Source organism: Mus caroli, unplaced genomic scaffold (genome assembly GCF_978045245.1).
Source record: "Mus caroli unplaced genomic scaffold, Mus_caroli_1 scaffold_10, whole genome shotgun sequence".
Lineage (NCBI taxonomy): Eukaryota > Metazoa > Chordata > Mammalia > Rodentia > Muridae > Mus > Mus caroli.
This window is the reverse complement of record NW_028227265.1, coordinates 86,532,762-86,559,629: the sequence shown is the minus strand read 5'-3', so window position 1 is coordinate 86,559,629 and position 26,868 is coordinate 86,532,762. Positions and strand designations below refer to the sequence as shown.

Here is a 26,868-nt window from a genome sequence, read left to right as displayed (position 1 = left end):
TGCTAGGGCCAACCTTTAGTGGACAGGAATTGTCATGAAGAAATGGGACTGGATGCTCCCATTCTTTCCATGAAAAAGCAGAATGAAAAGGGGGAAGGGCTTTCAAGCTGAGAGACACCAAATGCCAAGAAACACCTACAGAGGCTCATGGGTTGGACCCATGTTTATGGAAGACAGACACAAACTTTATGAGTAACAGGTCAAAACTGAAGAAATGAAATTCTGACTGTATAGGACTTTCTTTAACATGTTGGTGAATGCTTTTGATTCTAAAGCAAAGTAGAAGATGCAGAACATCTGACCTGGGATTTCAAACAAACACATGGGTGCTTGTGTGTGTGTGTGTGTGTGTGTGTGTGTGTGTTTGTATGCTCACACACTTGGACACACACACACACATTGACTGAAACAGAGAGAGGTGAGAGGAGAGAGAGAGAGACAGAGGGAGAGGGAGAGGGAGAGGGAGAGGGAGAGGGAGAGGGAGAGAGAGAGAGAGAGAGAGAGAGAGAGAGAGAGAGAGAGAGAGAGAGAGAGAGAGAGAGAGAGAGAGAGATATTAAAATATCTACACATTAATACCTGAAGAAAGTTTTATAGGATACATTTTATTACTATTATTATTTTGTTTTGTTTTAACTGTTGCATCTTCTTCAGATTTTTCAAGTTTGAAGATCAGAGATCCTCTTGTTTTCTAGTGACATTTTTATCACCAAATTCTGAGTCTGGCACCGAATATTTTAGGATTTTTTTCCTTAATTCACGAATGCCATACAAAGCAATAAAGCCAAGCACATACATAATTATAAAAGCTAGGAAGTACATACTCCAATTGGAAGGAGATAAAGGCACTGGAGGTGGTCCACTGTCTAAACTACCTCCATAGCCACGTAGTTGACAGTATGGTGGTTCCCATGTGTTAGTACAATGGCAGTGGTTTTTATTGTTGCAGACTCCTTGCATATGGCATAACTGTGGTGTACAGTTACTTACCAGAAAAGACTTGCTGACACACTTTCTGTCAACACATATATGGTCTGGAGCACAAGCTGTGCCATCGCTCACTACTCCAACATCATCTATGGTGATCCCAAAATGATAGTCCATAGTCCAGCATGTATTATTACTGAAGTGAGTATAATGCACTGTCTCATGGTTTCTCCTTTGGGGAAGTTGTATCACATTCTCACACTGAATTCGCCCACAGAGTACATCAGCTAGCTCACATCTTCTATACACAGAGCTATCATTGCCACAGTTCCCAAAGCGGTCACCCCGTCTGTTCATTTCCATGTAGCAAATTTCATCTGCACTTCTACTTCTCTTGCCAAAAATCTCCCGACACTGCCTATCATGTCGTTGACATTCCTTTTGATAGCAATAACCACCACGGCTGCAACGGATTCCGTCTGCTTTATACACATCTCCTGGACACTCACCTGAAGTTCCATTGCACCACTCTGGAAGGTCACACTCATTTTTCTCTTGTCTACACACAGTGCCTGTTTGAAGGAACTGGCAATCTTTGCAACAAAGTCCAAAAGCACATTTAGCACCAGGTTTGAGAACACAGTCGCTGCTACAGCAAGGATCTTGTAAACAGGATTCAGAGTTCCCACAATCACACTCCTCTCCTTCTTCAACCAAGTTATTGCCACACATGGTCGGCACCAGATTTGTTGTTTCTAGTGCATCTGGAATATCATACAAGCAACTTCTTTTGTTAACAACTGAAAACATTTCTTGATAACTACAGTTACTGAATTTTGGAGAATTCGATGCATATGGGGCCATTATGCAGCTACTTAACCCACATGTACATGCACTTCCATCATGCTCCATGCCCAAGTTATGACCCATCTCATGTGCTACGATGAATGCCAGATATGATAACAAATCAGTAAGAAAACTGTTAACTGCACAGTTACGAGTTTTACAAACTGTACCTATATAAGCGTACCCTAAAAGTTTAACATAATCATGTCTGACAAAAAGGTGTATGATATCATATTTAACATGATTGTCAATCGTTTTCGTCTTCCATTTACAGAATGTAACTAGGACCTGTGGCATTTCTTCTTCTACATTGATAAGATTATTTTGACTCCACACTTCAAGTTTGGTTAAAACCACATCAGTCTCTATTTGAAGATAAAAACCATTTAATATATTGACTACTTGCAACATTTCTTGAATACAAGTCGTGGTATTGTTATTTCTATAAACATATCGATTATGATCTACTACTACAAAATAATCAATAAACCTGTGATGGGTCCACCAATTCTCATAGGGGATTTGCAAAAGAGTGGAGGCATTGCTTTCTTGAAGCTTCATTTGTCGTGCTATTTCCTCTTCTGATAACCCACATCTCATGGGAGATGGTTCTGATTCCCCATTGTCCATTTTGTAAGCCAGATGTTCAAATGTTGACGTTGAGCTCTTGGGCATGATTTCATAAATTGTGCCATTTATTTCTAGTGTGCCTTGCAAACTTCCAAAACAGGTGTTGACAATGACCAGGGACTCTGGGTCTTCATCTACATAGCCATAGTAGTAGCAGTCATTCTGCACAAAAGGCTGTTCTACAAGGAGATCACCTTGATCACTATAAGTGAATAATAAGAAGTTTCTGGATATCAAGTTTTTCTTGGGTTTCATAGTGATTATGTGCCTCTGCCCACCAATGTTCAGGCTATAGGACAGCCAACCTGGTGAAATATTATTTCCTCTAGTGACAGTGACCCTCAAGGGTATCACTACTTCTGGAAGGCTACTGTACTTAGCATGTCCAATTGGTGACCATGCACAGAGGAAGAACATCGTCCACATGCAGAACTTAAGGAACATGTTCCTTTTATGGACCAGGGCCTTAGCCCCAGTCATTATATCCTATTAGAGAGCCAAGGAGGAGCTTGAGAAGTCCTTGTTGTCTCAGTCCTCACTTTGTGTGGTTGCAGGCAGCACTGATGTCTTCTGACACGGTTGAGTCATAAGGGTGGTAGGACTAAAAGAAACAGGCAAATAAAGGCAAACATAGCTATTGGTAAATCATGGTCAATTCAGTTAGATGGCATAACTGCAGAGAATGGGTTAAGATCAATTAGTCACTGTTCCAAGATGTTTCAAAAATCTGCTTCCATTTTTCCTTAGATATGATTGTATACACTTTGGCCTTATGCTGAGCAATGAACTGGTCTATGGGTTGAATTTGGAAATGAGTTTCATTCTCACTGGAGACAATATGCCATTAGTAGTCATTTTATTGTAATATTCATTATGTGAACTCATAGCTATAGATATCCTCCTAGGTCATATGACTTATTTATCTAAACATAAACATTAGAAATATGGGTTCCATAGCATGACTTAAATTCAATCTGAACCAATTGGTGAGCTTCCCCTCCCTTTTTTTAAAAAAAAAATATTGAAACCATGAGCAGCTTATAGGCAGTCCATTACTACAGCTTGAAATAGTCATGTGACGAATGGGTAAGATTATTGTTATCTTTACTCTGGAAGCAAATAGGGCATTTTTAGATATATATAAAAAGTTGCCTAAATGTCAAAGTCCCAAGTTTACTACCATCTAGTAATACGGTATCTATATTATTTTTTTCATAAGTATATGGTATCCTCATCAATAGTGTTTTAGCTTTAGTTTTATGTTTGTACTTATAGCAATAACAATATCCTATAGTGATTGACAATGTCCTTGGCAAACAGCTCAAAAAGATGTAATCCATTCTAGGTACTGGAGATAATTTTAGGCAGCTTAATTTGAGGTATAGTCTTTTTCTTTATAATCAACTTGAATTAAATATATATATATACATATACATATGTATATATATACACATATATACATATACATATATATAGTCTCTCTATGTCCCTGCTTCTATAGTTGTAGGTTTTACTCTCAGTTATCCTTCATCATATATTTCTGCCTTATGCAGTCCTCTCATCATCCATGACTGTTAGTCATCCTGCTATAATTTTCTCTATATATATTTTCCTGGGACTATCTTCCTCTTCTCCCTCATTCCTTATTAGACAGATAACCTCTTTGTGTATGATAAATGATACATAGATAGCCAAGCCCAAAATGGTAACATTCACTTCTAAGAGAAATATGCAATGTTTGTCTTACCTTCCTAGTGATGATTGTTTCTAGCTCCATCAATTTATAAGCAAATTACATGTTTCTTAATAGTTGAATAATAGTCCACTGTGTAAATGTACTACATTTCATTATCTCATCATCAAGGATGTTCATCTGGGCTCTTTGCCATTTATGACTGTTATGAATAGGGAAGCTGCGAACATGGATGGGTAATTATTCCTCTAGTGAAGTGTTGAGTCCTTTGATTATATGTTCAAGGTTCAGACAGATATATCTTGGAGTAAATCTCTTTTCCTATGTTTGAGGAATCTCCATTCTGATTTTCTTATTTGTTGCACTAGTTTATACTCCTACAAGAACTAAGTAATTGTTCCTGTTACCTCACTGCTGTCAGTACGTGCTATTTTTAATTTTGTTAGTTTTGTCCATTGTGACTGGAATAAAATGAAATTTAAAAGCATTTCAAAGTTTTCTGTTGAAATTGGGTTACATCTAGAAACTTAGTTCATAAAGATATTCTTCCTTGAGACCTCCGACTCTTTATTCTTTCCCTCCTCCTCTTCCTCCTCCTTTTCCTCCTTCTACTCTTACTTCTTCATTTTTGTTATTATTTATCTCCTTATTTGTTTGTTCCTTTTTGTTCTTTTGAGACAGTTTCTATGTCCTGTCCTGTCTGTCATAACCCTCACTGTGTAGACCAGGTTGGCCTGAAACTCAGAGATCTGTCTGCCTCTGCCTCCCCAGTTCCAGAAATAAAGGCATGTGCCATAGCTCCCTGATGATCCTTCCTTCTGCCCTATGCCCCTGTTAGGATTTCCAACTCTTTCTCATTTAGATGTTATAACACTTTGTTTCTAAACAGCACATAATTGACCTTGTGTTTTCACTTTTTGATAATTTTCTATAATGGTATCATTAGGTAGAACAAATGGACTGTATTACTAAATAGAATAAATTCATTGTCTGGAAAATGCAGAGTCTAGAACCTCTATAACATGATGTCCTCATTGTCAAACTTCCTCTCATATTGCTAAGGAATGAAAAACTTTAGGATGCTTTTTCAGTGTGATGGTTTCTCAAGTAGTAGAACATGTGCTCTCTGTTATCTACTGTCTTAGTCAGGGTTTCTATTCCTGCACAAGCATCATGACCAAGAAGCAAGTTTTGGAGGAAAGGATTTATTCAGCTTACATTTCCACATTTCTGCTCATCACCAAAGGAAGTCAGGACTGCGACTCAAACAGGTCAGGAAGCAGGAGCTGACGCAGAGGCCATGGAGGGATGTTACTTACTAGCTTGCTTCCCCTGTCTTTCTAATCTTGCTTTCTTATAAAATCCAGGACTACCAGTTCAGGGAAAGCACCACTCACAATGGGCCCTCCCACCCTTGATCACTAATTGAGAAAATGCCTAACAGCTGGATCTCAGGGAGGGAGGTATTTTGTCAAGGGAGACTCCTTTCTCTGTGATAACTCCAGCTTCTGTCAAGTTGACATACAAAAACGGCCAGTACAATTGTACCCCTTGTCAACTTGACACACAAGCATATCACTAATAAGCTCAAGCCTTACTCTCTTATTTAACCTCAAGTTCTAAATAACTTTAAAATTCCCACAGTCTTTACATATTACATTTTCAATCCCTTTAAAATATCCAATCTCTTTTAAAAATCAAATTCTTTTTGTAGTTCAATGTCTCTTAACTCTGGGGTCCATAAAATACATCCTTCCTTCAAGAGGGAAAGATATCAGGGCAGTCACAATCAAAAGCAAAATCAAACTCTAACTGTCCAACGTCTGGCAACCACTCATAATCTTCTGGGGTCCTCCATGGGCTTGGGTGACTTCTCCAACTCTGCCCATTGTAGCATACCCCTTGTCTTCTAGGCTCCAACTGCTTGTAATTCACTGCTGCTGCTGTTCTTGATGGTCATCTCATGGTACTAGCATCTCCAAAACACTGCTATCTTTTGCTGCAACTAGGCTTCACCAATTGCCTCTCATAGGCTCTCTTCATGGTGCCAAGCCTCAAATCCTTTGCATGACCCCTTCAGCCTTGGGCCATCAATTGCTACTGAGACAGCACCTTCACCAATGGCCTTCCAAGTCCTCTCACTGCACCAAGCCTCAGCTGCTCTTCATGACCCCTTCATGCCTTCAAAACCAGTACCACGTGGGTGACTAACTCTTACACATTACCAAGTCCAGCTGCAGCACAAGGTACAAACTAGGCTGTCTCTGGAAAACAGCCTCTTTGTGCCTTTAGAAAACACTTCCCAAATTTCACCTCAATGATGCTGGTCTCTTCTTCTTTTTTTTTTTTCTTTTCTTTTCTTTTCTTTTTTTTTAAATTAGGTATTTTCCTCATTTATATTTCCAATGCTATCCCAAAAGTCCCCCATACCCTCCCCCACCAGCCCCTACCAACCCACTCCCACTTTTTGACCCTGGCGTTCCCCTGTAATGGGGCATATAAAGTTTGCAAATCCAATGGGCCTCTCTTTCCAGTGATGGCCGACTAGGCCATTTTTGATACATATGCAGCTAGAGTCAAGAGCTCAGGGGTACTGGTTAGTTCATAATGTTGTTCCACCTATAGGGTTGCAGATCCCTTTAGCTCCTTGGGTATTTTCTCTGGCTCCTCCATTCGGGCCCCTGTGATGGATCTAATAGCTGACTGTGAGCATCCACTTATGTTTTTGCTAGGCCCCAGCATAGTCTCACTAGAGACAGCTATATCAGGGTCCTTTCAGCAAAATCTTGCTAGTGTATGCAATGGTGTCAGCATTTGGAGGCTGATTATAGGATGGATCCCTGGATATGGCAGTCTCTAGATGGTCCATCCTTTTGTCTCAGCTCCAAACTTTGTCTCTGTAACTCCTTCCATGGGTGTTTTGTTCCCAATTCTAAGAAGGGGCAAAGTGTCCACACTTTGGTTTTTGTTCTTCTTGAGTTTTGCAAATTGTAACTTATATATTGGGTATCCTAAGTTTCTGGGCTAATATCCACTTATCAGTGAGTACATATCATTTGAGATCTTTTGTGATTGGGTTACCTCACTCAGGATGATGCCCTCCAGGTCCAGCCATTTGCCTAGGAATTTCATAAATTCATTCTTTTTAATAGCCGTTTAGTACTCCATTGTGTAAATTTACCACATTTTTTGTATCCAATCCTCTGTTGAGGGGCACCTGGGTTCTTTCCAGCTTCTGGCTATTATAAATAAGGCTGCTATGAACATAGTGGAGCATGTTTCTTTCTTACTAGTTGGAACATCTTCTGGATATATGCCCAGGAGTGGTATTGCAGGATCCTCCGGTAGTACCATGTTCAATTTTTTGAGAAACCGCCAGACTGATTTCCAGAGTGGTTGTACAAGCTTGCAATCCCACGAACAGTGGAGGAGTGTTCCTCTTTCTCCACATCCTCGGCAGCATATGCTGTCACCTAAATTTTTGATCTTAGCCATTGTGACTGCTATGAGATGGAATCTCAGGGTTGTTTTGATTTGCATTTCTCTGATGATTAAGGATGTTGGACCATTTTTCAGGTGTTTCTCAGCCATTCGGTATTCCTCAGGTGAGAATTCTTTCTTTAGCTCTGAGCCCCATTTTTTAATGGGGTTATTTGATTTTCTGGAGTCCACCTTCTTGAGGTTTTTATATATATTGGATATTAGTCCTCTATCTGATTTAGGATAGGTAAAGATCCTTTCCCAATCTGTTGGTGGCCTTTTGTCTTATTGACGGTATCATTTGCCTTACAGAAGCTTTGCAATTTTATGAGGTCTCATTTGTGGATTCTCGATCTTACAGACAAGACATTGCTGTTCTATTCAGGATTTTTTTCCCTGTGCCAATATCTTTGAGGCTATTCCCCACTTTCTCCTCAATAAGTTTCAGTTTCTCTGGTTTTATGTGGAGCTCCTTGATCCACTTAGATTTCACCTTAGTACAAGGAGATAGGGATGGAGCGATTCCCATTCTTCTACATGATAACCACCAGTTGTGCCAGCACCATTTGTTGAAAATGCTGTCTTTTTTCCACTGGATGATTTTAGCTCCCTTGTCGAAGATCAAGTGACCATAGGTATATGGGTTCATTTCTGGGTCTTCAATTCTATTCCATTGGTCTACTTTTCTGTAGTTATACCACTACCATGCAGTTTTTTTTATCACAATTGCTCTCTAGTAAAGCTTTAGGTCATGCATGGTGATTCCACTGGAGGTTCTTTTATACTTGAGAAGAGTTTTTGCTATCCTAGATTTTTTATTATTCCAGATGAATTTGCAGATTGTTCTTTCTAATTCGTTGATTAATTGAGTTGGAATTTTGATGGGGATTGCATTGAATCTGTAGATGGCTTTTGGCAAGATAGCCATTTTTACTAAATTGATCCTGCCAATTCATGAGCATGGGATATCTTTCCATCTTCTGAGATCTTCTTTAATTTCTTTCTTCAGAGACTTGAAGTTCTTATCATACAGATCTTTCACTTCCTTAGTTAGAGTCATGCCAAGATATTTTATATTATTTATGACTATTGAGAAGGGTTTTGTTTCCCTAATTTCTTTTTTAGCCTGTTTATTCTTTGTGTAGAGAAAGGCCATTGACTTGTTTGAGGTAATTTTATATCCAGCTACTTCACCAAAGCTGTTTATCAGGTTTAGCAGTTCTCTGTTGGAATTTTGAGGGTTACTTATATATACTATCATATCATCTGCAAAAAAGTGATATTTTGACTTCATCTTTTCCAATTTGTTTCCCCTTGATCTCCTTTTGTTGTCGAATTGCTCTGGCTAGGCCTTCAAGTACGATGTTGAATAGGTAGGGAGAAAGTGGGCAGCCTTGTCTAGTCCCTGATTTTAGTGGGATTGCTTCAAGCTTTTCACCATTTACTTTGATGTTGGCTACTGGTTTGCTGTAGATTGCTTTTATCATGTTTAGGTATGGGCCTTGAATTCCTGATCTTTCCAAGACTTTTATCATGAATGGGTGTTGGATCTTGTCGAATGCTTTTTCCGTGTCTTTGGAGATGATCATGTGTTTTTTCTTTGAGTTTGTTTACATAATTTATTATGTTGATGGATTTCCCTATATGAAGCCATCCTTGCATCCCTGGAATAAAACCTACTTGGTCAGGATGGATGATTGTTTTAATGTGTTCTTGGATCCTCTTAGCGAGAATTTTATTGAGTATTTTTGCATCTATATTCATACGGGAAATTGGTCTGAAGTTCTCTATCTTTGTTGGATCTTTCTGTGGTTTAGGTATCAGAGTAACTGTGGCTTCCTAGAATGAGTTGGGTAGAGTACTTTCTACTTCTATTTTGGGGAATAGTTTGTGCAAAACTGGAATTAGATTGTCTTTGAAGTTCTGATAGAACTCTGCACTAAACCTATCTGTTCCTGGCCTCTAATTGGCTGGGAGACTGCTTCTATTTCTTAAGGCGATATAGGACAATTTAGATCGTTAACTTGATCCGGATTTAACTTTGGTACCTGGTATCTGTCTAGAAATTTGTCCATTTCATCCAGGTTTTCCAGTTTTGTTGAGTATAGACTTTTGTAGAAGGATCTGATGGTATTTTGGATTTCTTCAGGTTTTCTTGTTTAGTCTCCCTTTTCATTTCTATTTTTGTTAATTAGGATGCTGTGCCTGTGCCCTCTAGTGAGTCTGGCTAAGAGTTTATCTATCTTGTTGATTTCCTCAAAGAACCAGCTCCTCGTTTGGTTAATTCTTTGAATAGTTTTTCTTGTTTCCACTTGGTTGATTTCGCCCCTGAGTTTTATTATTTCCTGCCATCTACTCCTCTTGGGTGAATTTCCTTCCTTTTTTTCTAGAGCTTTTAGGTGTGTTGTCAAGCTGCTAGTGTGTGCTCTCTCTAGTTTCTTTTTTGAGGCACTCAGAGCTATGAGTTTCCCTCTTAGAAATGCTTTCATAGTGTCCCATAGGTTTGGGTATGATGCGGCTTCATTTTCATTAAACTCTAAAAAGTTCTTAATTTCTTTCTTTATTCCTTCCTTGACCAAGGTATCATTGAGAAGAGTGTTGTTCAGTTTCCACGTGAATATTGGCTTTCCATTATTTATGTTGTTATTGAAGATAAGCCTTAGTCCATGGTTGTCTGATAGGAAGCATGGGACGATTTCAATATTTTTGTATCTGTTGAGGCCTGTTTTGTGACAATTATATGGTCAATTTTGGAGAAGGTACCATGAGGTGCTGAGAAGAAGGTATATCCTTTTGTTTTAGGATAAAATGTTTTGTAGATATATGTTAAATCCATTTGTTTCATCACTTCTGTTAGTTTCACTGTGTCCCTGTTTAGTTTCTGTTTCCAAGATCTGTCCATTGATAAAAGTGGAGTGTTGAAGTCTCCCACTATTATTGTGTGAGGTGCAAGGTGTGATTTTAGCTTTACTAAATTTTTTTAAATGAATGTGGCTGCCCTTGCATTTGGAGCATAGATATTCAGAATTGAGAGCTCCTCTTGGAGGATTTTACCTTTGATGTGTATGAAGTGTCCCTCCTTGTGTTTTTTGATAACTTTGGGTTGGAAGTCAATTTTATTCGATATTAGAATGGCTACTGCAGCTTGTTTCTGTAGACCATTTGCTTGGAAAATTGGTTTCCAGCCTTTCACTCTGAGGTAGTGTCTGTCTTTTTTCCCTGAGAAGGGTTTCCTGTAAGCAGCAGAATGTTGGGTTCTGTTTATGTAGCCAGTCTGTTAGTCTATTTCTTTTTATTGGGGAATTGAGTCCATTGATATTAAGAGATATTAAGGAAAATAATTCTTGCTTCCTATTATTTTTGTTTTTAGAGTTGGCATTCTGTTTTTGTGGCTGTCTTCTTTTTGGTTTGCTAAGGGATTACTTTCTTGCTTTTTCTAAGAGGTGGTTTTCGTCCTTTTATTGTTTTTTTTTTTCTGTCATTATCCTTTGAAGGGTTGAATTCGTGGAAAGATAATGTATAAATTTGGTTTTGGCGTGGAAAACTTTGGTTTCTCCATCTATGGTAATTGAGAGTTTTGCCGGGTATAGTAGCCTGGGCTGGCATTTGTGTTCTCTTAGTGTCTGTATAACATCTGTCAAGGCTCTTCTGGCTTTCATAGTCTCTGGTGAAAAGTCTGGTGTAATTCTGATAGGCCTGCCTTTATATGTTACTTGACATTTTACCCTTACTGCTTTTAATATTCTATCTTTATTTAGTGTATTTGTTATTCTGATTATTATGTGTCAGGAGTAATTTCTTTTCTGGTCCAGTCTATTTGGAGTTCTGTAAGTTTCTTGTATGTTCATGGGCATCTCTTTCTTTAGGTTTGGGAAGTTCTCTTCTATAATTTTGTTGAAGATATTTGCTGGCCCTTTACATTGGAAATCTTCATTCTCATCTACTCCTATTATATGTAGGTTTGGTCTTCTCATTTTGTCTTGGATTTCCTGGATGTTTTGAGTTAGGATCTTTTTGCATTTTGTATTTTGATTGTTGTGCCGATGTTCTCTATGGAATCTTCTGTACCTGAGATTCTCTCTTCCATCTCTTGTATTCTGTTGCTGATGCTCGCATCTATGGTTCCAGATTTCTTTCCTAGGGTTTCTATCACCAGCGTTGCCTCACTTTGGGTTTTCTTTATAGTGTCTACTTCCCTTTTTAGGTCTTGGATGGTTTTATTCAATTCCTTCACCTGTTTGGTCGTGTTTTCTTGCAATACTTTAAGGGATTTTTGCTGCTCTCTTTAAGGTCTTCTACCTGTTTAGCAGTGTTCTCCTGTATTTCTTTAAGTGAGTTATTAAAGTCCTTCTTGAAGTCCTCTACCATCATCATGCAATATGCTTTCAAATTCGGGTCTAATTTTTCGGGTGTGTTGGGGTGCCCAGGACTGGGTGGGGTGGGAGTGCTGCGTTCTGATGATGATGAGTGGTCTTGGTTTCTGTTAGTAAGATTCTTATGTTTGCCTTTCACCATGTGGTAATCTCTGGAGTTAGTTGTTGTAGTTGTCTCTCGTTCCATCTTGTTCCTCTGGTGTTTATGTTAGCCTCTATCAGCAGACCTGGGAGACTAGCTCTCTCCTGAGTTTCAGTGTTCAGAGTACTTTCTCTAGGTAGGTTCTCCTCTTGCAGTGAAGGTGCCCAGATATATGGTGTTCGAACCTGCCTCCTGGCATAAGATGTGATCCACTCACAGAGGTCTTAAGATCCCCTGGAGGGTCCTGTGTATACCTCAAGGGTGTCTGCAGACTTCACACAGAATGTACCCCTGTGGTGGCGTGGACCGGAAGGGACTTGTGCCCCTGATCAGGCCGGGTTTTCTGCTTCCCTAATTAATGCAGTCTCAGGCCCTCGCGATTGGATTGGAGCAGACGCTGTGTTCCACTCACCAGTGGTATTAACATCCCGTGAACTGTCTTGTGGGTAGCTGGCAGGTGTCAGCCGACTCTGTGCCCTAGCTACCCCAGTGCTGGCAGGACTAGAAGGGCATTGGTCTCTTCTTAATCACCACTAATTTCTTAGCTCCAGCTAACAAGCATCAATAGTCCCTGTATTGCAAAGGTTTCACTTTAGTAGTTCTGGTATTTTGTTTATCACAGCTGATTCTTCAGCTCCAGCTAACCAAAACCACAGTATCTTCACAATCAAAACATCAAAATCCCTGATAAGAGTCTTTAATCTTCCCTCTGAAATTTCACAAGCCAGGCCTCCATCTTCTGCACTGTTCTTAACATTATCTTCCAGGCTCCTACAGAACATTCCATAGAGCTCTTAATATCCTAATGGCGCTTCTAGCTCAAAGTTCCAAAGTCCTTCCACAGTCCTCCCCAGATCACAGCCAGGCTGTCACAGGAATACTCCATTATGCTGGTAACAATTTGTCTTAGTCAGGGTTTCTATTTCTTGCAGAAAACATCATGACCAAGAAGCAAGCAAGGGAATAAAGGGTTTATTCAGCTTATACTTTCCACATTGCTATTCATCTCCAAAGGAAGTCAGAACAGGATCTCAGGCAGATCGGAAGCAGGAGCTGATGCAGAGGCCATGGAGGGATATTACTTACTGGCTTGCTTCACTGGCTTGCTCAGCTTCTTTTAGAACTTAAGACTACCAGCCCAGGGATGGCAGCACCCACAATGGGCCCTCCCCTCTTGGTCACTAATTGAGAAAATGCCTGACAGCTGGATCTCATGGAGGCATTTCCTCAAGGGAGGCTCCTTTCCTTGTGATAACACTATCTTGGGTCAAGTTGACATATAAAACCAGCCAGTACATGTACCATTGTACTTGTGCAAAGTTCACTCCATTTAAATGAACTGTGAGTTATATCATACAATGTTTGGTGGTTGGAAAAGGAATCGACCCCATAGACTCATCTGTTTGAATGCTTGGCATGTTGGGATTGACACTATTATGAGGCGTGGCCTTATTGAAGTGATGTGACCTTGTTGGAGGAATTGTGTCAATGGGGGGAGGGGATTGGAGCATTTTGAGGTCTCAGATACTCAAGCTAGACCTACTGTTGCTTTCACTTTTACTGCCTGTGGATCAAGATATAGAATGCTCAGCTTCTCTAACACCATGTTTATTTGCATGGTGCAGTGTTTCCTACCATTAAATTAATAGACTAAACCTCCGATGTTGTAAATCAGCCCCAATGAGATGGTTTCCTTCATTGTGTTTCCTTTCCAGTTGCTGTGGTCATGGTGTTTCTTCACAACAATAGAAACTGTAACTAAGGCAGTATGCAAAAACCAAAACCAAACCAAACAAACAAACAAACAAAAACTACTTTAACAGGAAATTTGTACATGATAAAACGTCAATTTTTATCATCATTCATTCAGCGATTGATGAGTATCTAATCTGTTTCAAATGTCTAGTTACTGTCAAAAGAGTAGCAAATGTGGATTTGTAAGTACCTCTGTAGTGAGATGCCGAGTTCTATGGCTACCTATGCAAGAGTTCTATAGCTGGATGCTCTGGTTAATTGAGTCTTAGCTACTTGCTGAACCTCCACATTTTCTCATATAGGAACTGCATTGATTTGTATTCTCTCTTACTTAGATTAGTATGGCTGAGACCTAGGTAACGTTTTGAGAAAAAGTTTATTTCATCTTATAAATCCACACCACAGCACATTACAAGGTGAAGTCAGTGCAGGTATAAAAGTGCAACAGAAAGCTTGAAGCAGGAACTTAGGCAGAAATTATAAAGTGGTACACATCACCAGCTTGCTGATTTGAACAGCATAAATTGCTATAGGGTATAGGACCACAAATCGTGATATGACACTGAGCAAATGAGCTGGGCCTTCCACATTCCATGTCCATGAAGGTGAAAACCTTTTGTACAGCAAAGAATACTATAATTCAAAGAAAAAGTCATTATCAAACTGGGTAAAACTCTTTACCAATTGTAAATCTGATAGAGGGTCATTACATAGAATATCCAAACAACTACAAAGAAAAAAACCCAGAAAAAGCCAAAACCAAACACAAACACTGAACATCAGGACAACAAGTAAACTAATTATAATCATGGAATAGAATGAAAGAGTTCTCATAAGGTAGAATAAAATGGTTGTACAACATTTAAAAGGTTAAAGCTCTGAAGACCACAGGACATCCAAATGACAACTATTTTGAGATATTGTATTACTCAAGCCAGAATGGGCAAGGTCAATAAAACAAATGACAGCAGGTACTAGAGAGGATATAGTTAAAGAAAAATGTTCATTCATTACTTATATGCACACAGGCTGATAGAGCCACTGTTTAAATCAGTATGAAGGTTCCTCAGAAAGCTGGAATGATTGACCACAAGATCCAACTCTACCATACCAGAGCATCTATCCAAAGTACTTATCTTTCTACAGAGGTATCTATTTATCCATGTTCACTGAAGTTCTAGTCTTTGTCACCAGAAATCTAAAACAGCATAGATGTCCCTCACCTGATAAATAGATGATGAAAATATGAAATATTTCTGTATGTCATACTGCTCAACAGTTAAGAAAAATGTAATTATGACATTTGCAGGTATGTAGTTAGGACTAGAAACAATTATCCTGATGGTAGTAATCCAGAAACAAAACCGTGGCATGATTTTTCTTCTGTAGGTGGTAGCCCTTCAACCTGTCTGCTTCATTTAGACTATCCACATAATTTAGGAAGCTAGTTAGGTGCCAGAGAGGTGGAGGGAATCTTCCAAGATTCAAAAATAGAGCACAGTGTTATAAAGACATAAAGAGAAATTTAGAAGAGAGGGGTGAACTGGAGAACTGATGGGAGGACAATATCTACAGGGTTATATAAGGAGGGATAACTAATACTAAAAGCCTTTTGAAAATCTGAATAGACTCTAACTATAGAAGCTTTCCAAATTTTTATTTATATAAACGGAATTTAACTGGAGTTACTCTAAGGTAAGGAATCCAATGCCTGAAATTATCATTATATACTATAGAATTAAACAGCCAGCACCATAAGTAAATTATATATTTTTTGAATTGTTGTCTAAAAGGGTTCCATAGACAATACTAATCTTATATTGACAGCTAATAGGTTATCCTTCACAACATTATGGTACTATTCTATTTCTGAACATACCACATACTTACACAAAGACACAGGGAAAATGAATTGGTGTCCAACTAGAATCTTCTTTCCTATTGTCTAGTGTTCATAGGGCTTGGAGTTACTCTGAATGCTGCTTAGGAGAAAAGTAGCCATTAGTCCCACAAACTACTAACCCTGTTAGCTACAATAGCCTGCTGGCACAGTTCAGGCACTAGTGCAATAGGACTCCCAATGTTATGGGTATAATCAACCAATTTTTATTGTCTTTAAGGCCCTTTCCATAAGAACAAACTCATACCTGACATGGCTAAAGTGGTTAAGAATCTGATACTAGGTCAACTATGCATCTGAGGGAAGCCCTACAAGAAACATTCTGCTAAATGAACATAGCAATAAAATGACTCCTGGCCATTTGCTATGCCCACAGATCACTGCAATCACTGGTTTCTCATCATAGAAGCTTTGTATACCAACTAACAGAGAGACCCACAACTGGGCATCATGCAGAGAGTCAGAGACTTTGGAGTACTCAATCCTAAATGGTATTTCTGTGTTACACTTGTGACCTCAGTGTCTTGGGATCTATGCCGAGGAAGAGGCAAAAAGAATATAAGAGCTAGATGTACCAAAGACTCCTAGGAAACAACATATTCCAGACATAGCTAGATCGATGTACACATTAATTTATAGAGTTGTAGATACCATACCCTAATTTTACATGCTTTCAAAGCAAACAAAATCCCTGAGTGGATAATGGGAAATGAAGACAATGTATGTGCTAGGATTTTATTGCTGTGAAGAGACACCATGGCCACAGCAACTCTTATAAGGAAAACTTTTAATTGGGACTGTCTTACAGATTTAGAGGTTTAGTCCATTATCATCTTGGCAGAAGCCATAGAGGCATTCTGAATGGCAGACAACAAGAAGAAAGAGACTGGGCCTAGCTTGAGCATTTGAAACCTCAAGCTACCCCCCTGCACCAGTGACATACTTCCTCTAAGAAGGCCATACCTACTCCAAAGAGTTCATATCTCTTAATAGTGCCCCTCACTGGTGAACAAGCAATCAGACATATGAGTCTATGTGGACTATTCCTATTCAAAATGACACTATATTCCACTGCTAATTAAGAAGTTATGTGTAAATAATACCTTCTGGGTCATAAATAATAAGTTTTCTTTAATAGAATGACCCTGGGTATATCAACCACAGCCAAGAGGGCAAATAGCTGGCGAACACAAAGTAGACTCCACCGTTTTGTCTTGCTTTGGCGTCTCTATGTTATATATGTGCTTTAGTTTTGTTTGACTTTGCTCATTTTCTCTCTCTTTTTTAAGGAAACAATATGAATTGGGGATATTTGAGCAAGGGGATATCTGGAAGGATTTTGTTAAATTGAAAGATAAAGACATATTTTTGTCTGATAAGTGAAAAAATAATAATATTAAAGCAAACAATCTTGTTTGGGTTTGGAAAAAGGGCCCAGGGGATGAAGTGCTTACAGTAGTATAACACATAAAATTTAGATTCACAGAGCCCACAGAAGTTGGGGAGGTTAATGACATTTGTCAATACTAGCTCTTTGAAGTGAGAGAGGCCAAGAAGATTCTGTGGGTTGCTTGCTAGTAATGATAGCATAAATCGACAGTATCAGATTCTATCAGATATCATGTCTCAAAAGTTAAAGAAGAATATTATATAGGAACACACCAGGAGCTTCAGGAATGTGTGGAAAATATATTTATATATTATATAAATATATATTCCATACCTTCCTTAAGCTCCTCTGTGTGTGTGTGTATAAATTCACGAAATAAATTTAAGTAAAACATGATGATTACCATCACATACTAACTTCATACTAACACCCATAATAACTAGAGAGAATGCAGAAAGCAACAAGCTAAACAAGGAAATGGCAGAAGTGTGTCCCAATATGCCTGGAAGCTGACTCCTCATCAGAAATTTTAAGGGGAGGAGGACATACAAGAGATCATCCTTGTGCCTAAGGGAATAGAACTGCCATTGAAGACTCTTGTATGTACATCAGTGGAGATGGCTCAGTGGCAGAGAACACTTACTGCTCTTGTTATTCCTTCTGTTAACCCACATCTCATGAGAAATGATTCTGACTCATCACTATTCAACTTTTGAAGCAGATGTCCATATGTGGAAGTTGAGATCTTGGGCATGATTTTATTAGCTCTGTCATTTATCTCTAGTATGCCTTGCAACCTTCCCAAACAAGCTGTAGTACATTCTGGGTCTTCACCCACCTAGCCATGGTAGCACTATCACGCTTCTGCAACCACAAAGAGAGCAAGGCTGATAGGCCACCAGCTTCAGTTAAGCTTGTTTAGGACTAGCATTGAACATACCCATACCAGTCAGACAGAAGGACAAAGACTGCTCAAGGAAGGAAAGTATAATAGGCTATTGACTGTTGTCAGGAATATGAGGAAGAAGCCAGAAGTATGCCACTCTTCTTGTCTACCCCTCATTTCCTACCTGCCAGAGAACTGTCTTACTTCCATGCCTGATTAGATAATTTTATATGTAAGTACTGTTATGTGTAATGTTACATGTAAATAGATAATTTTATATATCAAAAATATTTCAGAAATGGAAATTTGAAACCCACACACCTTTGGATATAGATACATTGTCCTGAGTAAAACTTAAGAGAACTGGATTTTTTTTTCTGTATTTATGCAGAAATTCTCTCTTCTGAGTGAATGAAACCTATCCTCAACCCACAGGGAGCCTCAGGTAATATTCTGGAAGGAAGCACAAAGAACAATTAAAGTCATTTAGTGATAGCTTTACTCAATTATAATAGGAACTCCTTTGGCTTTACTTTTGATTACATCTCCTTTAGTACTAAAAAATAATGTAAAAGTTTAAGTGTGATTAGAAATTGTATTTGCAAAGAATATATAATTTTCTAATAGTTACTCAATGAAACAAATTTGTACATAGCTTCATGATTTCATTTTATACGCAAAGTGGACAAAGAGTTGACCGACATGATCTACTATCTAGTTATGGGTTTTAAGGAAATAATATCCAGGTTTTAATTATCTTCCCATGATGGTGAAAGAAAATGATGAAACCCCAACTTTAGCATAGTACTAAAGTGTTCCCTCACTCAGTAATGAGAAACACCCATTTCTAAATTGGCAAAGGGGGCTACGTGTAATATGGAGCTCTATGCACTGAGACTAGAGATGAAGGGAAGAAGATGTAGATAGATGTTGAGGGTTTTGGAGGTTGTTACATGGCTGTGGGAGGACAGATTTTTATGGTGGACTGAGTTAGTGGAGCCCTTGGAGATCTTAGATCATAATTTTGGGCATGATATATCATAGTTATGCTGAACTTCATAGGCCGAGAATAATGTTTGGGCAGTTTTGAAATCTTTTCAAAAATTAACTGCAGAGAAAGGGCTAAGGATCCCACCTAGGTGAGAGCAGAGACCACAGAAAACTGCTCTTTCAGATTTCCAATTTCACTTTAGATTTTTTCCTAGGGTCAGATAATAGTAGACAGGAATTACTATCAAGAAATAGGATTTGGAGGCCCCATCTCTCTATGTAACAAAGCAGAATGCTGTTCTCAAAAGCTCCTAGGACTTTCTCCAAAAGAAACCATCTGGTAGTATGCAAGTTTAAATCCCATGTTGTTGATAGTGGTAAAACAGAGTTTCAAAACAAAACATGTGACAGTGACTACTCAAAGTCATGGATTCTAGACAGCATGCTACTCTATCAACACTGATTAAAAGAAGAAATCAAGAAGAAAATTTAAGCCATCCCAAATTAAATGAAAATGAATACAATTTACATCCAAATCTTGGGGCACATAAATGGATGCAATTCTCCAATAAAAAGACCATGCTAATAGAATGGATGTGTAAACAGAATCCATCATTCTGCTGTATACAAGAAACATATCTCAGCAAAAAAATATAGACATTATCTTACAGTAAAAGTCTGGAAGAAAATTTACCAAGCAAATGGACCCAAGAAGCCAGCTAGAGTAGCCATTGTAATATCTACTGAAATAGACTTTCAAGTAAAATTCATCAAAAGAAATTGGGAAGGATATTTTATACTTATCAAAGGAAAATTCGAACAAGAGGACATTTTAATTCTGAACATCTATGTACCAAATCAAGGGCATCCACATTTGCAAAAGTAACATGACAAAAGATTAAATTGCACATTGAACCCAACTAATAGTAGGAGACTTCAACACCCCGCTTTAACTGAACAGATCATCAAGACAGAAGCTAAACAGAAATAATGAAGCTAAGAGAGGTTATAATTCCAATGGATCTAACAGATATCAATAGAACACTTCACGCAAACACTAAAGAATATACCTTCTTGGCACATCCTTGAACCTTTTCCATAATTGACCATATAATCAGTCACAAAGCTAGCCTCAACAGATATCAGACATTTGGAATAACCCCTTGCATCCTATAGGATCACCATGGATTAAAGCTGGACTTCAGCAACAACATACCAATAGAACACATATATATTCATAGAAACTGAACAGCTCACCATGTAACAATCAATGGGGCAGGGAAGAAATAAATAATGAAGACACTACATACCCAAACTTAGGGGACACAATGAAAGCAGTGGTAAGAGGAAAAATCATAGCACTAAGGACATTCATAAAGAAACTGGAGAATACTCATACTAATGAATCAAAAAGTATACCTGAAAACTCTAGAAAAGAGAAGCAAGCACATCCAAGAGGTGAGTAGATGTAGTCAAACTGTGGGCTGAAATCAATCAGAAAGATGAGAACATTATGAAGAATGAACAAAACCCAGGGCTGATTCCTTGAGAAAATCAACAAGATAGGCAAAGCCTTAGTGAAAATAACTGAACAGTAAAATGATCTTTCCCAAATCAACAAAATCAGAAATTAAAAGGGAGACAAAACAAAGTATACAGAGGAAGTTCAAGAATCATTAGGTGTTATTTCAAAAGCCTATATTCCACAAAATTGGAAAATCTAAGTAGTCATTAACAGGCTACCAAACAATAAAGCCCAGTGCCAGATGGTTTCAGTACCAAATTCTATTAGACATTTTAAGAAGAGGTAATACCAATACTCCTCAAACTATTCTACAAAAGAGAAACAAGGAACATTGACATAGTCAATTTATGAGGACACAGTCATCTTGATACCTAATTCACACAAAGATTCAACAACAAAAAAGTACTTCAGACTGATTTCTCTTATGAACATTGATGCAAAATACTCAATAAAATACTTTCACTCTAATATATCTAATAACACATCAAAGACATCATCCACCATTATCATGTAGGCTTCATTCCAGGTTGCACGGGTAGTTCAATATATGAGAATATATCAATGTAGTCAACCATGTAAATAAAAAATCAACCAACCAACCAAACAAAGCACCATCATCTTATTAGGAGTCAAAATGGCCTTTGATAAAATCCAACGACCCTTCATATTTAAAGTCTTAGAGAGATTAGAAACACAAGGGTTACATACCAAAACACAATAAAGGAAATATACAGCAAGGTAGTAGCTAATATCAAAATAAATGAAGAGAAACTTTTAAAGCCATTCCACTAAAATCAGGGACTGGACAAGGAAGTCCAGTCTCTCCCTATCCAATATAGTACTTGAAGTTCTAGCAAGAGCAATAAGACAACAAAAGATGATGAAGGGGATACAAATTGGAAATGAAGAAGACAAAGTATCACAATTTGCAGATGATATGTTATGAGAGTGTCTATAAATGATCCCTAAAATTCTACTAGAGAAGTTTTACAGGTGATAAACACCTTCGGCCATGTGGCTGGATATAAAATTAACACAAAGAAGTCAGTAGCCCTCATTGTACAAGTGATGAACAGCCTGTGAAATCGGTTAGGGAGATAATACCATAAAAAAAGAGCCACAACGAAGACAAAATATTCTATGTAACTCTAGCCAAGAAAATGAAAAATCTATAGGACAAGAACTTCAAGTCTCTGAAGAAAAAAAAAATGGAGAAGATATCTGTAGTCCAATCAATTCAAATATTAATACAACAAGAAGCCTGAGATTGGACAGGGAATAAAGAGGCAGAGCTAAGATTTTCAGAGACAGGGACAGAGGAGAAGAAGGAAAATGGAGGAAGAACAGGACGATCCAGATTCCTGGTGGCTTTAAATAGTCACAGGTAGCTATGAATATCAAATAAGGTATGGATAATTATAGGACAATTTGTCTTATCTAGGTCGGAGGTTTATAATCTAATCATATGGCTCTGAGATTATTGTGTGGGCATCTGTGTATTGAGAATTTATTGATATATAAATCTGACTAATCAATTATAAGCTTCTAGAGTTTAATTTACTGGGTTAAGGGGATTTGAGACAACTAGTCAAAGGGGGTAGATGGCTGAGAAGTTACTAGCACCCCTGAGGCAAGCAAACCAGAGCTGGGAAGACCACTATAGGTCATGGCTGGGGCTAGCCTAGAGGCAGAGGCCATGAGACTGCTGGAGCAGTGAGCAGCTGGGTATAGAGTGGGATGGTGCCACTTTTTAAATATTTCCTACCACAGATATCAAAAGATGCAAAGTCTCCCATGCACATGGATCAATTTCATAAATAGTGTGAAAATGGTTATTTTACCAAAACCAATGTACAGATTTAATTGATTTCCCTCCAAAATACCAACACAATACTTTACAGGGCCTGGAAGAAAACTTTCAAATTCATATGGAAACAAACATTCAAACCAGGATAGCTAAAGCACTCCTGAACAATAAAAGAACCTGTGGAGGTATCCCCATCACTGACTTTAACATGTACTACAGGAAAAATATTAGGCAAAACTGCATGATTTTGATCTAGAAACAAACAGGTTGATCAACAGTATCTCATTATGATCACTGAAATCAATCCATAGATCTATTGACACTTGATTTTTTGACCAGGAAGCCAAAACCATCCAATGGGAAAGGGAGTGCATGCTCAACTAATGTTGCTGGTCTAAATCTAATAGAACAGTTCCTGGTGCAGAGCCTTGAGGTCATCAGTACAGGAGACAGCTTGCAGAACAACCATAGTGTCTCAGGCATTACAGGTCCCCCAAACAACCTGAGCAGGGGCTCTAATGGAGCTTATTCCTTCCCTATCTGCTTGTGGATCCTGTGCCACTAAACGGACAGCTGTTCCTGGCCTCAGTGAGAAAGGGTGTGCCTAGTCCCACAGTGACTTGATATGTGAGGGTGGTGGACACCCAGAGCCTGGCTTCCCATTCTCAAAACAGAAGGGGAAGTGGTATTTGTAGGACTACTTAAATGTGGGAGTAATGTCAGGGGAGGAGGGCTGATAGTGGGTTGTAAAGAGAATAAATAAATAAATCTAATTAAAAACAGATAAAAAAATACATAAATGGACTTCATGAAACTGAAAAGTCTCTGTAAGTCAAACGATACCATCAATAGGACTGGATGAGAATCTACAGATTTGGCAAAGATCTTCAATCAAAATACAACAGACAGAGGGTTAAACTCCAAAATATTTAAAGAACTTGAGAAGTTAAGACAAAGAATCCAAATAATTCAATTTAAAAATGGAGTACAGACCTAAAACTGAAAACTCTCCTCAGAGAAATCTTGAATGGCTGAGAAGCATTTAAAGATCTGAGACTACAGCAACCAAACCAGGAACCTCATATTGTTCTCTCAGATTTCCAAACTCACTCTGGCTCTGCTAGGGCCAACCTTTAGTGGACAGGAATTGTCATGAAGAAATGGGACTGGATGCTCCCATTCTTTCCATGAAAAAGCAGAATGAAAAGGGGGAAGGGCTTTCAAGCTGAGAGACACCAAATGCCAAGAAACACCTACAGAGGCTCATGGGTTGGACCCATGTTTATGGAAGACAGACACCAACTCTATGAGTAACAGGTCAAAACTGAAGAAATGAAATTCTGACTGTATAGGACTTTCTTTAACATGTTGGTGAATGCTTTTGATTCTAAAGCAAAGTAGATGATGCAGAATTTCTTACCTGGGATTGCACACAGACACATGGGTGGGCGTGTGTACGTGTGCACATGGACACACACACACACAGATACATTGACAGAAACATAGAGAGGGAGGGAGGGAGAGAGAGAGAGAGAGAGAGAGAGAGAGAGAGAGAGAGAGAGAGAGAGAGAGAGAGAGAGAGAGAGAGAGAGATTAAAATATCTACACATAAATACCTGAAGGAAGTTTTGTAGGATACATTTTATTATCATTATTATTTTGTTTTGATTTAAGCATGGCATCTTCTTCAGATTTTGCAAGTCTGAAGATCAGAGATCCTGTTATTTTCTAGTGAGATTTTTATCACCAGACTCTCAGTCTGGCACCGATCTTTTTAGGATTTTTTCTTTAATTCACGAATGCCATACAAAGCAATAAAGCCAAGCACATACATAATTATAAAAGCTAGGAAGTACATACTCCAATTGGAAGGAGATAAAGGCACTGGAGGTGGTCCACTGTCTAAACTACCTCCATGGCCACGTAGTTGACAGTCTGGTGGTTCCCATGTGTTATTACAATGGCAGTGGTTCTTATTGTTGCAGACTCCTTGCATATGGCATAACTGTGGTGTACAGTTACTTACCAGAACAGACTTGCTGACACACTTTCTATCAACACATAAATAGTCTGGCCCACAAGCTGTGCCATCACTCACTGCTCCAACGTCATCAATGGTGATCCCAAAATGATAGTCCATACTCCAGCAGGTGACATTACTGAAGTGAGTATAATGCACTGTCTCATGGTTTCTCCTTTGGGGAAGTTGTATCACATTCTTACACTGAATTCGCCCACAGAGTACATCAGCGAGTTGGCATCTTCTATACGTAGAGCTATCATTGCCACAGTTCCCAAAGCGGTCACCCTGTCTGTTCATTTCCATGTAGCAAATTTCATCTGCACTTCGACTTCCATTGCCAAAAATCTTCCGACACTGTTTATCACGTTGTTGACATTCCATTTTATAGCAAAAACCCTTACCACTGCAAGGGATTCCGTCTGCTTTATACACATCTTCTGGACACTCACCTGAAGTTCCATTGCACCACTCTGGAAGGTCACACTCATTTTTCTCTTGTCTACACACAGTGCCTGTTTTAAGGAACTGGCAATTTTTGCAACAAAGTCCAAAAGCACATTGAGCACCAGGTTTGAGAACACAGTTGCTGCTACAGCAAGGATCTTGTAAACAGGATTCAGAGTTCCCACAATCACACTCCTCTCCTTCTTCAACCAAGTTGTTGCCACACATTGTTGACATCAGGTTTATTGTTTTTAGTGCATCTGGAATATCATACAAGCAACTTCTTTTGGTAACAACTGAAAACATTTCTTGATAACTACAGTTACTGAATTTTGGAGAATTCGATTTATATGGGGCCATTATGCAGCTACTTAACCCACATGTGCATGCACTTCCATCATGCATCATGCCCAAGTTATGACCCATCTCATGTGCTATGATGAATGCCATATCTGATAACGAATCAGTAAGAAAACTGTTAACTGCACAGTTATAAGTTAAACAAACTGTACCTACATTAGCTAACCCTAAATATATACCATAACCACGTCTGACAAAAAGGTGTATGATATCATGTCTAACACGATTGCCAATCGTTTTTATCTTCCATTTACAGAATGCACCTAGGACCTTTGACATTTCTTCTTCTACATTGATAAGATTATTTTGACTCCACACTTCAAGTTTGGTTAAAACCACATCAGTCTCTATTTGAAGATAAAAACCATTTAATATATTGACTACTTGCAACATTTCTTGAATACAAGTCGTGGTATTGTTATTTCTATGAACATATCGATTATGATCTATTACTACAAAATAATCAATAAACCTGTGATGGGTCCACCAATTTTCATAGGGGATTTGCAAAAGAGTGGAGGCATTGCTTTCTTGAAGCTTCATTTGTCGTGCTATTTCCTCTTCTGATAACCCACATCTCATGGGAGATGGTTCTGACTCCCCATTGTCCATTTTGTAAGCCAGATGTTCAAATGTTGATGTTGAGCTCTTGGGCATGATTTCATAAATCGTGCCATTTATTTCTAGTGTGCCTTGCAAACTCCCAAAACAGGTATTGACAATGACCATGGATTCTGGGTCTTCATCCACGTAGCCATGGTAGTAGCAGTCATTCTGCACAAAAGGCTGTTCTACAAGGAGATCACCTTGATCACTATAAGTGAATAATAAGAAGTTTCTGGATATCAAGTTTTTCTTGGGTTTCATAGTGATTATGTGCCTCTTCCCCCCAATGTTCAGGCTATAGGACAGCCAACCTGGTGAAATATTATTTCCTTTAGTGACAGTGACCCTCAAGGGTATCACTACTTCTGGAAGGCTATTGTACTTAGCATGTCCAATTGATGACCATGCAGAGAAGAAGAACATCTTCCACAGGCAGAACTTAAAGAACATGTTCCTTTTATGGACCAGGGCCTTAGCCCCAGTCATTATATCCTATTAGAGAGCCAAGGAGGAGCTTGATAAGTCCTTGGTGTCCCAGTCCTCACTTTGTGTGGTTGCAGGCAGCACTGATGTCTTCTGACACGGTTGAGTCATAAGGGTGGTAGGACTAAAAGAAACAGGCAAATAAGGGCAAACATAGCTATTGGCAAATCATGGTCAAGTTATGTTAGATGGCATAACTGCATAGAATGGGTTAAAATCAATTAATCATTGTTCCAAGATATTTCAACATTCTGCTTCCATTTTTCCTTAGATATGATTGTATACACTTTGGCCTTATGCTGAGCAATGAACTGGTCTATGGGTTGAATTTGGAAATGAGTTTCATTCTCACTGGAGACAATATGCCATTAGTAGTCATTTTATTGTAATATTCATTATGTGAACTCATAGCTATAGATATCCTCCTAGGTCATATGACTTATTTATCTAAACATAAACATTAGAAATATGGGTTCCATAGCATGACTTAAATTCAATCTGAACAAATTGGTGAGCTTCCTTTTTTTTTTTTCTTTTTTACTATTGAAATCATGAGCAACTTATAGGCAGTCCATCACTACAGCTTGTAATAGGTATATGACTTATGGG

The 26,868-nt window shown here is 38.5% G+C and overlaps 2 protein-coding genes across 2 annotated transcripts; both read right to left on the bottom strand.

Moving 5' to 3' along the window:
- Positions 1-671: 671 nt before the first annotated feature.
- LOC110300223 (disintegrin and metalloproteinase domain-containing protein 26A-like) lies at positions 672-18,394 on the bottom strand. The gene is made up of 3 exons (XM_021170302.3): positions 18,343-18,394; positions 15,736-15,824; positions 672-3,003 (listed from the first exon to the last, which is right to left on the bottom strand). The coding sequence occupies exon 3, from the start codon at positions 2,880-2,882 to the stop codon at positions 672-674; it is 2,211 nt and encodes a 736-aa protein (XP_021025961.3). The 5' UTR covers positions 2,883-3,003; positions 15,736-15,824; positions 18,343-18,394.
- Positions 18,395-23,995: 5,601 nt separating this feature from the next.
- On the bottom strand, positions 23,996-26,273 carry LOC110300269 (disintegrin and metalloproteinase domain-containing protein 26A-like). Its single transcript, XM_085844003.1, has one exon. It carries the CDS (start codon positions 26,260-26,262, stop codon positions 24,118-24,120), a length of 2,145 nt encoding a protein of 714 aa, XP_085700129.1. The 5' UTR covers positions 26,263-26,273; the 3' UTR covers positions 23,996-24,117.
- Between the last annotated feature and the right edge of the window lie 595 nt (positions 26,274-26,868).